General features: G+C 46.5%; 1 protein-coding gene across 5 annotated transcripts in view; it reads left to right on the top strand.

Annotated features, from left to right (window-relative positions):
- Positions 1-14,674, top strand: part of LOC134948133 (sulfotransferase 1 family member D1-like) — a 183,742-nt gene that overhangs the window by 161,963 nt on the left and 7,105 nt on the right. For 3 of the 5 annotated variants that reach the window (XM_063935937.1, XM_063935934.1, XM_063935933.1), the window contains 4 exons: positions 10,487-10,584; positions 11,318-11,444; positions 13,424-13,518; positions 14,468-14,648. In XM_063935937.1, coding sequence (XP_063792007.1) covers positions 10,487-10,584; positions 11,318-11,444; positions 13,424-13,518; positions 14,468-14,648 — 501 coding nt within the window. Of the gene's footprint in view, positions 1-10,486; positions 10,585-11,317; positions 11,445-13,423; positions 13,519-13,640; positions 13,690-14,467; positions 14,649-14,674 lie in introns of those variants that run through there. The other 2 variants (XM_063935936.1, XM_063935935.1) reach the window with 2 other exon arrangements.

The following is a 14,674-nucleotide window of genomic DNA, read 5'->3' as shown; positions in this document are numbered from 1 at the left end:
GGGGGCAAACTGCTGGGGGACATTATTACTGGGTGGCATCTACTGGGGGCAAACTACTGGGGGACTATTACTGGGGGCCAACTACAAAGGTGCTAACTACTGGCGGCGTAACTACAGGGGCATTACTACTGGCGGCTTAACTACAGGGGCATTACTACTTGGGGGCCAAACTACTGGGGGCTTAACTACAGGGGCCAAACTACTGGGGGATAACTACAGGGGCCAAACTACTGGGGGCTAAGCTACAAGGGGGCATAACTACAGGGACTAAACTACAATGGGGCAAACTACAGGGGGGCATTACTACTGGTGGCTAAACTACTGGGGGCATTACCACTGGGAGGCTAAACTAAAGGGGTGGGGGTAAACTACTGGGGTCATGACTGCAGGGGAATTACCACTGGGGGCATAATGACTGGGGGCATTACTACAGGCAACATTACTACTGGGGGCAATACGGGCATTGCAAAAGGGGCACCACTACTATGGGGTCTATATAAGGGGCACTATCAGTACAGTGGACATTGCATAATGAGCGCTACAACTGTGGGCATTGTATAAGAAGCGCCACCTCACATGCACCGAAGCCGCACGCAAATGTACTTGCCCCTTCCATGGTGCCCCCCCTATCATTTTCTGCTGGATCCGCCCCTGCCTTTACACGTATGTTGCACATTATTAATGCATTTTTACATGACACACATAATGCTCCTTACACATATTCTGAACACTACTGCACAACCAACCCACTCACATATATATATATACAGACTGCAAAAGTATTAAACCTGCCACTAATGCTACTTTAAAATGTGTCAGTTACCCACATGTTACACACATGAATAGAAAGTGATAAATCCAGCGCCTACTAGTGCTACACCGCTGTGATAATGTGCAATGGGGGTCATTCCGAGTTGATCGCTAGTTGCTGTTGTTCGCAGCGCAGCGATCAGGCTAAAAATCAGCAATTCTGAGCATGCGTATGGTGCGCACTGCGCACTGCGCACGCGTGACGTACTTTCACAAAAGCCGACGTAGTTTCACACAAGGTCTAGCGACGCTTTTCAGTCGCACTGCTGGACGCAGAGTGATTGACAGGAAGTGGGTGTTTCTGGGAGGTAACTGACCGTTTTCGGGGAGTGTGTGTAAAAACGCAGGCGTGTCGGATACAAACGCAGGAGTGGCTGAAAAAACGTAGGCGTGGCTGGGTGAACGCAGGGCGTGTTTGTGACGTCAAAACAGGAACTGAACAGTCTGAAGTGTTCACTAGCTAGGAGTAAGTCTCGAGCTGCTCAGAAACTGCACAATCTTTTTTAGTAGCAGCGCTGCGATCCTTTCGTTCGCACTTCTGCTAAGCTAAGATACACTCCCAGTGGGCGGCGGCATAGCGTTTGCATGGCTGCTAAAAGCAGCTAGCGAGCGATCAACTCGGAATGAGGGCCTATATCCATATAAATAAATAATCTTATCTCAAACATTCCTGAGTCTTCAGACTTCCCACAAGTCCATGAGCAGAAGCTGGGAATATGAAAGTAAAGGAATAACAGATATAACATAGTCTATTTCTTCAATCCTTTGACCTTAAAAGTGAGACATAAGAAATATCTGACGTCTGTTTTTTCTTTACTGTCATATTCCAAATTTATGCTGATGTCCTTGTGAGAAGTCGGTAGGGGTACGGGTCATTAGGTCGACATGATCATTGGGTCAACATGAACAAGGTCGACGTGAGTTTTTTTTAACTTTTTTTTTTGGTGTCGTTTTCTTCGTAAAGTGACGGGGAACCCCAATTAGTGTACGTGTCCCCCCCCCCTCGCATGGCTCGCTTCTCTTGCCATGCAAGGTTCCTCGCTGCGCTCAGCACAGGTTACCGTTCCCGATCGTAGTCCGCGTGGATCGTAAAGTATGAAAAAGTCCAAAAAATGAAAAATAAAAGTGAAAAACGCATGTCGACCGGTTTCCATGTCGACCTAGTACATGTCGACATAGTGACAATGTCGATCTAATGCACGTCGACCAATAGTGGTGGATCTACTGACTGTATCCCGTCTGGATGTGGTGGGTTCAAAATGCCGTTGCTCGGGATACCGGCGGTCAAAATACAGATTGCGGCAATACAGATTGCGGCATCCTGCTGTTGAGAATCCCAACAGGGGAAAGGTAAGTATACTTACCTTTCCCCAATGCCCCCCTTAACCCTAATCCTACTTTCCCGCAGCCAAACCTAACCCTAGCCCCCCCCCCCCCCCCCCCCCCCCTCCCGCCCTGCAGCCTAAACCTGACTGGATCCCATCTGAAGATGTGTGTATGTATGTAGAATGTGTGCGCGTGCGTGCGTAATATTCTAGTATGTAACACAGATCACGTGTACAGAATGTAAATAAATCCTCACTATGATACTATAACTACTACCTATGTTTGATAACGCTCAGTGTACCAGACGTGTCTCTTATTACCGGCTGTGATGGATCTGTGCCCCTGAGATATACTCCGCGCTTCCACAAATGTACAAATGTTAGTGAATAGTGTCACCTGTCCAGGTTCCTCCTCACCATACAGATGGCCATCAACCAATGATGATTCAAAATCATCATGGTCTATAACCAATGTTGAATACTTTTGCCATCGATGGGGGTGAGCCAGATGGTATTCCACCATCGATGATGCAGACACAACAAATATTTTTTGTTTACGAAGTTCGGGACACTGAGCTTAGCTCCGCCCCCCCAACACTACCACAAAGCTCCGCCCCGGGCTCTAATTGTCCCACAGCCTACTGTGTTGTAAAGCAGGAGTGACCATTGGTGGGTGAAACCATCGATGGTTTCCTTGCAGATGGTTTAACACCATCGATGTTACCCATCAATGGTATCCATCGATGGGTAACTTACCGATTGCCACCCATACCTCACCAGTAGTAACATCACCCTTGAGTCTAAGGGCAGCCTTAGCGCTGCCCAGTGGCATAACTCCAGGCGGCAGTGGACGCATCGACTCCAGCTGTAAGGGAAGGGCATCAACGACCGAGGGGGCTGCTGAACTAGGACGGATCTCTCTGCTCACTGCTGTCCTTGCTCACAAGCCCCTTTGGCAGCACCCCAGCAGGACTTTGAGCTCAAGGGAAATGGAATGTATAGGTAGTTCAAAGGTGCCTCTGCAGTGACTGTGCTAAGCGGTTCTCCCCATACAGTGTATGCAAAGTCACACGACAACACAATTGTTTTTAAACACTTTATTTGCATGAAATAAAAGATAATTTGTTGCTTATTTATCTATCTACATAAAGGGGTCGTTCCAATTAGTTGCAAGTCTGCGAATGAGAGTTTGTTTCATGAAACTCGCAGACTTCCCACGAATGAGCGCACATGAGAATATGACCATCCAATTAGAAATGCCAATTCACGGTACTCGCGGTGAGGGTGAGCAACTTTTTTTGCCACATGCTACCTGGGAGAAAAGCAGGAATAAGTGGGGAGACCTTCCTGGACCCCAAATAAGTGACAACTTCGTTGGCAGACTATTGGTGGGCATACGGGGTGACAAATAGCTGATTTTTGGTTGTTTTTTATTAATAAGCCTTGGGGGTGCCTGGGATACTTAAGACAAGGGGGCCCCAATGGAAGGAGGGGGATGTATATTAAATTGTGCATACCTCCCAACATGTCCCATTCCAGGAGGGACAAAATGCTCTCTACCTGGACTTCCCACTTAATATATGATTGGTGTGACTTGTGTTGAACTATTTAATTGATAAGAAAGGTGTTTCATCACAGGTGATTGCAATCATAAATTAAAAAGGAAGTCCAGCTAGAGAGCATTTTGTCCCTGTTGGGTCATGGTGGGAGGTATAGATAGTGTATATTAAATTTAAACCAATGGTGTATATTAGTTTTAAACTAATAGTTTAATAATGCCTGGGTACATTTGTGGAAGCATGGAGATTATCTCAGGGGTACAGATCCATCACATCCGGTAATAAGAGACACGTCTGGTACACTGAGCGCTATCACACATGTGTCGTAGTTATAGTATCATAGGTGGTTATTCCGAGTTGTTCGCTCGCTAGCAGTTTTTAGCAGACGTGCAAACGCTATGCCGCCTCCCACTGGGAGTGTATCTTAGCTTAGCAGAAGTGCGAACGAAAGGATCGCAGAGCGGCTACAAAGTTATTTTGTGCAGTTTCTCAGTAGCTCAAAACCTACTCAGCGCTTGCGATCACTTCAGACTGTTCAGTTCCTGTTTTGACGCCACAAACACGCCCTGCGTTCGCCCAGCCATGCCTGAGTTTTTCCTGGCACGCCTGCGTTTTTACGAACACTCCCTGAAAACGGTCAGTTGACACCCAGAAATGCCCACTTCATGTCAATCACTCTGCGGCAACCAGTGCGACTGAAAAGCTTCGCTAGACCCTGTGTGAAACTACATCGGCCGTTGTAATAGTATGTCGCGCGTGCACATTGCGCCGCATACGCATGCGCAGAAGTGCCTTTTTTTGCCTCATCGCTGCACAGGGAACAATTGCTGCTAGCGATCAACTCGGAATGACCCCCATAGATCGCACTCACTGCGGAGGAACTTTTTGAACTCCAGTAGCAGAGTGGGGCGCATTACAGTGTATACAGTGTCCGCTGCTTTGTCTTATATAAGGAAAGAAAGAAGAGCAGAAGTTGATTTAAGGTAGTGCACTAATTAATAGGGGGGCACCGTCAGCAGGCGGAATGTTCTAATGGTTATTAATGTTAAAGATTAACCCCTTGTTTGTTGGCAGGTTCGGAGACGGCTTTGCACAAAGGTAGTTTAGCTTTATACAATTTGAATCCCATTTTATTATTTTATATATAGCTTTTTTATTGCGCAGCATGAAATACCGAAAAGATCAAAGCAATTACATAGTGTGCTGTCCAGAGGGTTTTCTGTCATTTTGAGAATTAAACATATCGAGACCAAACTCTTGTGCACAGTAGTGATGTGTGGTGAGGTGTATTACTGGGAAGGCATACATGGGTATGAGCAGGTCCGGTTCTAGACCTTGTGGCGCCCAGGGCGAAAGTTTCCTTTGGCGCTCCCCCCCATTCAAAACAGGGTTAGTGCGTGATGAAGGCGCGCAGCACAATATAGGGGTGTGTCTTCATGGGGAAGGGGCGTGGCCACAGAATAGTACCAATTCACATTACACCGCATGGTAGTGTCCATCAGTCACATTGCACCACACAGTAGAGCCCCTTATACGCATTATGCCAGGTAGAACTCCTTATACACATTATGCCATGTTAGAGTCCCTTGTACACATTACACCACAGTAGAGCAGAGCCCCTTATACACATTATGCCAGGTAGAGCTCCTTATACACATTATGCCATGTTTGAGTCCTTTATACACATTACACCACAGTAGCGCAGAGCCCCTTATACACATTACGCCATGTAGAGCCCCTTATACACATTACATCAGGAAGAGTCCTTTATACAACATAGGAAAAACAAAAACACAGTAAAAAAAAAACCCTGATTCACGCCCTTTACATTATTTATAATTTTTCCTTATAGTAATGCTCCTTACACATTATGACACACACCGTATTGCCCATTACACATTATACCACACATCGTAATGCACATTACACATTATTCCACGTATTGTAATGCCCATTCCACATTATGCCACACACCATAATGCCCATTACACATTAAGCCACACACAGTAATGCCCATTACACATTATGCCACACACTATAATGCCCATTACACATTATGCCACACACAGTAATGCCCATTACACATTATGCCACACACTATAATGCCCATTACACATTATGCCACACATCATAATGCCCATTACACATTATGCCACACACGTAAAGCCCAATACATGTTATGCCACACACCGTAACGCCTTTTACAACTTATGTCACACATCATAATGCCCATTACACATTATGCTACACACCGTAATGCCTATTACAATTTATGCCACACACCGTAATGCCCGCTGCATGTTATGCCTCACCCTGTTATGCCTATTACAACTTATGCCACACATTATGCCGTACTCTGTAATGCCCATTACACATTATGCCACATAAAGGTGTGCCCCTGGCATAATTATTTGCTCCACACACAATAGGGTCTCCTACAAATTATGCCCCACAGTAAGGCTTCTAATTATTTTTAAATTACCTGCTTGTTGCCAGGGGTCTCATGCTTGTTGCCAAGAGTTTCCTGCTCTGGGTTCTGTGCTCATTGCCAGGGGTTTCCTGCTTATTGCCAGGGGTTTCCTGCTTATCGCCAGGGGTTTCCTGCTCATTGCCAGGGGTCTCATGCTTGTTGCCAAGGGTTTCATGCTCTGAGTTTACGCTCCTTGCCAGGGGTTTCCTGCTCATTCCCAGGGGTCTCACGCTCATTGTCAAGGGTTTCATGCTCATTCCCAGGGGTCTCATGCTCATTGTCAGGGGTTTACATGGGAGAAGATGCATTTCTGCATGTTCTCTTGCTGCCAGTGTTCCTGGAGCTATCAGACGTAGGACACCTAAAACTGCTCTTGGGGATGGGTCTGAATACTGGTAGCCCGTCTCATCCCCTACTCATTGTAACTCTGCCCCCACTAGTGTCCACTGAGTCTCCTACCTGCATCCCTGCTGACTGAGTTCCGCCTACAGTGCACTTCCTAGTCACATGACACATCCAAGCATCCATAAGTGCACATGGCCCGTCCCCATACTCAGAGTCATGCCTCTATTAGCTCCCTTTCTGTTCAGCATTACTGCCCGTGGTGTGGCTCTAATTCCTTTGTTGTTCACTAGTGTGCTGCCCTGGGGTGACTGGCTCTTGTCGTCTTGTTGGAATCCCGTGCCTTGGATTCAAACTTAGTGTTAGGGACCCACCGGAGACGAGGTCATCTAGGCGCTGGTTGGTGGGCTAATATTTTTTGGCCAAAAAGTATACCAAGAACCTCTGATTTACTCTATGATAGATTGCAGAGTTTTCTATAATCATTCTGAATAGCACTTCTTGGTACTGCGGAGTGTGCATTGGCACTGCATTTTCATTCTTTGTGGAACCTAGAAAGTTGGTAAGTATGCTCTGAAGGTGTCCTGTGATATCTGGCACCTAGACGTTAGAGCAGGTCCTGTAAGTTGCAAGATGAAGCCTCCATGTCTTTGACTTGTTTTTCCAGATCAGATTGAGATCTGGGGAATCCATAACCCTCACACGCATCAATGAGTATTCGGCGCTCATGATCCTGTAGCCGGTTCAGCTGTGTACAGCCTTTATACCATACTTGCCTACTCTCCCGGAATGGCCGGGAGGCTCCCGAAAATCGGGTGACCCTCCCGGCCCCCCGGAAGAGCAGGCAAGTCTCCCGATTCGCGGGGTCCCCCTGCCCGTCCGCCCACTTAGTGTGTAAAGTGGGCGGTCCGGGCAGTTGATGACGCGATTCTTGCTGAATCGCGTCATCATAGCCACGCCCCCTGCAGTGTAATGCCGGTGATCGCGGCATTACAGTGCGGGGGCGTGGCTTAAAGGCAGTGTCATCGTGACTCCGCCCCCGCTCCGCCCCCATCCCGGCTCCGGACCACCCCTTCATCCACGTCACAGCCTCCCCTGCCCGCCTTCTGAGACGACCTGGCTGCTCTCTCCCGCAGAGAGCAGCCAGAATGTAGGTAAGTATGCTTTATACGTATGCATAAATAAGGTTGTTCATTACCTAATCATCTATAGATGATTGCGATCATTGGCATACCCTGCACTCCTATAATTCTGCTCACTTCTCCGCAGCAGCAGAAATCACTGGGGGAAATGGCGCAGAGGCCTGAGATTAGAGAAGTCACCGTGAAACATAGCACGGTCGCCATGTTCCCGGAGACCTGTGTGTGGGCAGTTGTATCTTGCACAATGCCAAAGCTAAGTTTTAAACACATGATCTAATCAGTTTGTATTAACGTTTTCAAGAGTGCGCCCAAACAAGAGTCAACTTTCTCTTCTCTCCCCCTTTTTTTACAATGCCGAAGTCTACTGCACCACAGAGCGCTGCACACAAGCCACCTCCTCTCTTACACCGCCCCTGGCTCTGATAAATGGAGACTGTGCACAAAATTATACAGGTTGAGTATCCCATATCCAAATATTCCGAAATACGGAATATTCCGAAATACGGACTTTTTTGAGTGAGAGTTAGATAGTGAAACCTTTGTTTTTTGATGGCTCAATGTACACAAACTTTGTTTAATACACAAAGTTATTAAAAATATTGTATTAAATGACCTTCAGGCTGTGTGTATAAGGTGTATATGAAACATAAATGAATTGTGTGAATGTAGACACACTTTGTTTAATGCACAAAGTTATAAAAAATATTGGCTAAAATTACCTTCAGGCTGTGTGTATAAGGTGTATATGTGACATACATGCATTCTGTGCTTAGATTTAGGTCCCATCACCATGATATCTCATTATGGTATGCAATTATTCCAAAATACGGAAAAATCCCATATCCAAAATTCCTCTGGTCCCGAGCATTTTGGATAAGGGAGACTCAACCTGTATTTCTAAAAGAAATGTAGTAAGATGCTTCTGGTCTGCGGGGGGAACATGGAAATGCGTTTGTGTGTAAATCTGGCTCTGATCCCAGTGGAGGATTTACCACAAGGCAACCAAAGCGGCTGCTTTGGGCCCTGTTGGTCCAGGGGGCCCTGCTGGTCCCAGAGGGCCCGCTGACAAGGCTGTATAAAGGGTCCAGAGTACCCAGAAACCCCCCTGACAGACAGCGAGAGTGGGTATTATATGATTAAACCACGCCCCGTAGGTCATTTGGGAGGGAGCGGAGCCCATATGAAACAATTCCAATAGAATCAGGTAATTTTGTCCCTGCCCCTTCACAACTGACCCCTGATTCGCTGCATTTTGCCACTAGGGGGAGGGGCCTAACAATTAATACCCTTGTACAACACAGCCACAGCTGCTGAAGCTGCCATGTATATTTATAGCAGCTTGTGAACACATTCGGGGCCGTACGCCTCACAGGATGTTGTACAGTAACACTCACAAGTTCCGATAAAGGGGGTCATTCCGAGTTGATCGCTAGCTAAAAATGTTCGCTGCGCAGCGATGATGCAAAAAAAGGCACTTCTGCGCATGCATATGCGGTGCAATGCGCACGCACGACGTACTTTCACAACGACCGATGTAGTTTCACACAAGGTCTAGCGAAGCTTTTCAGTCGCACTGCTGGCCGCAGAGTGATTGACAGGAAGTGGGCGTTTCTGGTTGTCAACTGACCGTTTTCAGGGAGTGTTCGAAAAAATGCAGGCGTGCCAGGAAAAACGCAGGCGTGGCTGGACGAACGCAGGGCGTGTTCGTGACGTCAAAACAGGAACTGAACAGTCTGAAGTGATCGCAAGCGCTGAGTAGGTCTGAAGATACTCTGAAACTGCACAAAATTATTTTGTAGCCGCTCTGCGATCCTTTTGTTCGCACTTCTGCTAAGCTAAAATACACTCCCAGTGGGAGGCGGCATAGCGTTTGCACGGCTGCTAAAAACAGCTAGCGAGCGATCAACTCGGAATGACCCCCAATATGTTTTGTTTTTTTCGGGAATTTGATGAATGACGGAGTTTCTAAGCCCACATAGTATATTGTGCAGCAGAGGGATCTTCTTAGATCCCTCCCTGCTGGGTAGCCTGTGGCTTTTCGCTCCACCTTCAGTTCATCCAGGGGGTTCTCACACCTACAATATGTACTTTTTCAAGCGTAGGAGCTAACCAGCCCGCTGCGGCCGGTAATCTCCAAATTGAAAATATCCGGCCTCTCCTGGCTCCCGATCATGTGAGAACACAGACTGGAGAATCTGGCGAGGAGCTAACACCGCAAACTCACAGAATCATAAACTTATTCCTAGAGAGCTGTAACATTGCTGACTGTAAGCAACTAGTTAAATTGTCTGTTGTCACATTTTAATGCACATTTAGGAGTGTCTCTCTGTTATTGCTACAGTTTACATACTCCGTCACATAGCTGGTATTAGTTTTACCTAGTGTGTGAAAGGACAAACGTATCACAATCCTGAGAACCTGACTCCGCAGTATTTATTTATGCTTTAGGTACTGAGGTATGCCTCTGAAATGCTCGCTGAACCCCCAGCGAGTTCAAAACTCAGTTATCACATTTTTAACATGATGAGTAGACGGGCTGAACTGTCGTATTAGACACACGGCTGGTAGTCCCCAGGTACATTTTGATGGTGAGCTGAACCAATGTAGCGTGTCGTTCGGTCCTCACGCACCTTCGTAGCCGAAGTTCACCTCTCACATCAATAGACCGTGTATGTGGTATCTATGCAGAATGTAGAAGAGTAGAGTAGAGTGTGTATAGTGCAGTCGGTTACACCAGGTCGGCAAAGATGTAACTGCCCTCTAGGCCCGAGGCCAGCAGTGTCTCCCCTGTGAGGGTTCCGGTGGCTGAATGTTGTCCCTCTGATCTGATCATTGCAGGTGTAGAAGAGGTGAATGCGATGCCCTCACCCCGGGTGCTGAAGAGTCACCTACCCATCCAGCTGGTTCCACCGTCTTTCTGGGAGCACAACTGCAAGGTATGGGCATGGTTGACTGGCCCACACGGGTACATTGAAAATCCCCAGGGGTCGTCGCTGTTAAGTACCCACCCCCTCCTCTAGGGATCAGGTTCTAGATGGGGTGCTCAAATACATTGTTACTCTATTAGAAGTTGTTACCTGGTGGAGCAGAACCACTGAGGAACATTGAGTGTTTGGTTCACTTCTATGGAATCTACACCAAGATTCGCCCTCCTCCCAATTACAGTGGACCGTCACGACACACCGCTGTCCCCTCCTCTTGGTTGCTGTAGGTTTTGGCAATGAACCCAGTTCCTGCCAATGATTGGAATGATGTAGCTCTAGATTCACTCACTAACCTGTAATTAAGTCATCCCAGTGGTAAGAGCTTACAATTGTAGTTGATGGTCTTTCTACAATGGTAGATATTTCACCTTCACTAGACCTAATGCAGTTCTCATTGAGTATTAGACACTGGCTGGGGTCTGCCAGGACCCCCTATCACATGCATAGTGTAACAATGTGGTATATGTGGACATATTTACAAAGGGCCCAGACTATGCATTCTCTAATGCTCAGCCAAGCACCACACCCCCTTTGGTGGCTGGCCACACCCCTTAAGCATAAGCCCCTACCACTGATTTGCCCTGCTGGGCTCTTTATGTCCCCTTATGTCTGACACTTGTGGATTGGTTAATGGCTGGTCATAAATGTGATGAATGTGATAATGTGTCAGCGTTGTTCTCTCCAGGTGATATACGTTGCAAGAAACGCCAGAGATACGGTGAATTCCTTCTATTACTTTGACCAAACTGTACAGATCCACCCTGACCCGGTGTCATGGGACAGCTTCCTGGAACGGTTTATGAAGGGAGACGGTGAGCAGAGTGACTGCGGGATGGGAGAAAGCTCCTCCTCCCAGTGACATCACATTTAAACTCTTCCATGATTTGCTAGTGTGCACTTACTGCAGGTGGCTAAAGTTTGCACATGTGTGAAGGCGCTCTGCTACAGACACACTGAGGGGCCTCATTGCAAGTCAGAATCAGCAGCGTCCGTGGGTGCATCTCTCCCTGAATGTACAGCCATGCGTCTGACTGTGCAAGGACTGATGCGCCCACTTCCAGCATCTCCAGGCACTGCTGTCATGCTTGGTGCGTCACACCGCTATCGGTCACAACATCAAAACTTGCCCCATGCCGAGTCCTAAAGAGTAATATATAGGGCAGTGATTTTCAACCTTTTTTTACTCGCGGCACACCAAACAATAATTTAAAATTTCCAAGGCACACCATCAGTTCCCCACAGAAAAAAAATAAACAAAAACACACATTGGCCCTCACAGTAAAAAAAGAATCCACACATACATTGGCCTACACAGGAAAAACAATTACATTGTTCCCCACATAAATCATGTTGCTCACACATAAATAAATCAAATTTCTCCCCACATAAATCCTATTGCTCCCCACATGAATTATTCACATTGTCCCCCCCCCATAAATCCATAAATCCTATAGCTGCCCACAGGAGAAATAACATAACAAATATTAGCCCCTACTGGTTAGCCGTCCTCCTCCCTGTCCCTCAGTGGCGGGGGTTGTTCATAGTGGATTGCTGTGAATACTGAGCAGCGGGCGGTTGGGCAGGTGTGGATGTGGGCGGGCAAGGAAAGCTGTTGATGCAGGCAGGAACTGGAAGATGTGTATACAGGTGGGTGGGCTGGCTGGATGGTGAGACGCGGCGGCCGTGACCTATGATATCACACTGCCGTGTCATCAAGGCATAGGTCACGGCCGGAGCATGACTGATCCTCTAAGAACAGCCCGAGCCAACAGTTCATTCTGAAGGTACAGGAAGCTGCTCTGGCTCCGCGGCACACCTTGCAACTGGTTGCGGCACACTAGTGTGCCACGGCACACTGGTTGAAAAAGCCTGATATAGTGTCACGATTCCAGCCTACTTTCAGATACCCCAATCTTAGACAGCTGGGTTGTGGCTGTGCTCACTGATAAATACACAAGTTCTCTGCCGCCATGAAGGAAAACAATAGAGGCCTTGCGTTGTCTGCACCACTATTAATACTTCACACTTAATTACAGACAGGTATGTAGCATTGGGCCTCACAGGCTTGCAAGTTCAATAAGAATCACGGAGCATGCACTAGATTAAACGTATTTAATTCCAAAAATGTCTCCAAGGCTTTGGTTACAAAAGGATATTACATATTTTGACATTCAGATTATGAGTGCAAAATAATTTCAGAAATAAAATAAAATATGAATAAATTCAGAAATCCAAGACTTACGACGGAAACTTTAAGAATTCTGTTGTGGGGAGTTTGATGCATTCCCAGATTGTAGCGGCTCCCACGTAGAATTAACAACTTTCTTAATTTCAACAGACATTTTATCTTTCCAGGAGGCTGCTCCTGGGTCCCCACCTTTGGGATTAACTTTCTCCCTACCAAAATTAATTGATTGGTGCAGCTTTGCTTAGATAGGTGCATAAATCCCTTTGTTCTTACAACACAGGGTCTACTTGTCAAACTAGTCACTTTGGTGGGAAGTTTCATGCTTTCTCAGGGAGGAGATTTGCCTTACGGAAGGTTCCTCAGATCTATTCTCCTTAAGAGATTTGTGTCACCTGTGTAGACTTATTGTTTCTAAAATGGAGATTTGTACAGGAGTAAAGTGTCCTCTACACGTGACCTCATGCTGTGAAGAGCACACACTTTCGTTTACAACTACACCAAGACCAGGATGTATTGAAGTCTGAGTTCTATGTGTGTGTATTTATACAACATGTGTGTGTGTGCGTCTGATTTGCTCCTTAAAACCGGTTCCTCTATTGGCAGTGGCCTGGGGCTCCTGGTATGAGCACGTGAAGGGATTCTGGGAGCAGAAAGACAAACGCAACATGTTATACGTATTTTTTGAGGATATGAAAAAGGTGAGAAAATGATGATGCAATGTTATGGTGCTAAAGTTAGTATTTATCAGCATACACTCTACTGAAGACAAACAGTTATTTTATTATTATTTTATTATTATTATTTTATTATTGGAGTACAGATTTGTCTCTCTGCTGGATGGACGCAGCTGATCTAATGGAATATTTGAGGTAATTCAGACCTGATCGGTAGGGTGCGTTTTTCGCTGCCCTGCGATCAGATAGTCGCCGCCTACAGGGGGAGGATTAAATCGCTGTGCAAGTGTGCGTTCGGATGTGTAGCAGAGCTGCACAAACTGATTTTGTGCAGTCTCTGCGCAGCCCAGGACTTACTCAGCCGCTACGATTGTTTCTTGCTGATCGAGGCTGGATTTGACGTCAGACACCCTCCCTTCAAACGCTTGGGCACACCTGCATTTTTCCAGACACTCCCTGAAAACGGTCAGTTGACACCCACAACGCCCTCTTCCTGTCAATCTCCTTGCGAACTCCCGTGCGAATAGATCCTTCACACAATCCTGTTGCTGACCGGCGGTCCCCGTTCAAAGATTCTCGAGGACCAACAGCAACCATTGCGAAGCACATTTTATTAATGGTTAATTTAGACATGTCTACATTATACATAGATACAGTATTTTATATTTGTGTGTATTGCTCCTTTATACTTTGGTACCTGAGGGATTAAGATTACAGTTTAGAACAACGTGTCTTCTGATGGTAAAAGTTTATTACGTTCAATGAAAGAACGGGGCGCCACGCCTATTTTATATTTGACACTTATTCATAAAGTTATCTATTACTGCACCGGACGGAGAGTGCGCAGAGCGTATTACAGCACTTTTAGCTGTTGCGGAGCCTTTGCCAGAATAGTGTGAACATAAAGCTGACTTTTACTATGTTATGTATCTTTGTCTAATTGCACTTCATTCCCATTCTCTGCAACCCATAGACCCCCCTGCAGGAGATTCGGAGGGTGGCGCAATTCTTGGGCAAAGACCTCTCGGATGACGTAATAAATAAGATTGCAAAACTCACCACTTTCGAGCACATGAAGAACAACCCGATGGCCAATTACTCCGACTTCCCCAAATACCTAATTGACCAATCACAGGGAGACTTTATGAGAAAAGGTGAGATGTGTAGTTTTGGCGCCAGC

Source organism: Pseudophryne corroboree, chromosome 8, assembly GCF_028390025.1.
Source record: "Pseudophryne corroboree isolate aPseCor3 chromosome 8, aPseCor3.hap2, whole genome shotgun sequence".
Lineage (NCBI taxonomy): Eukaryota > Metazoa > Chordata > Amphibia > Anura > Myobatrachidae > Pseudophryne > Pseudophryne corroboree.
Note: the sequence above shows the minus strand (reverse complement) of the source record. Positions and strands in the feature narration are given on the sequence as shown.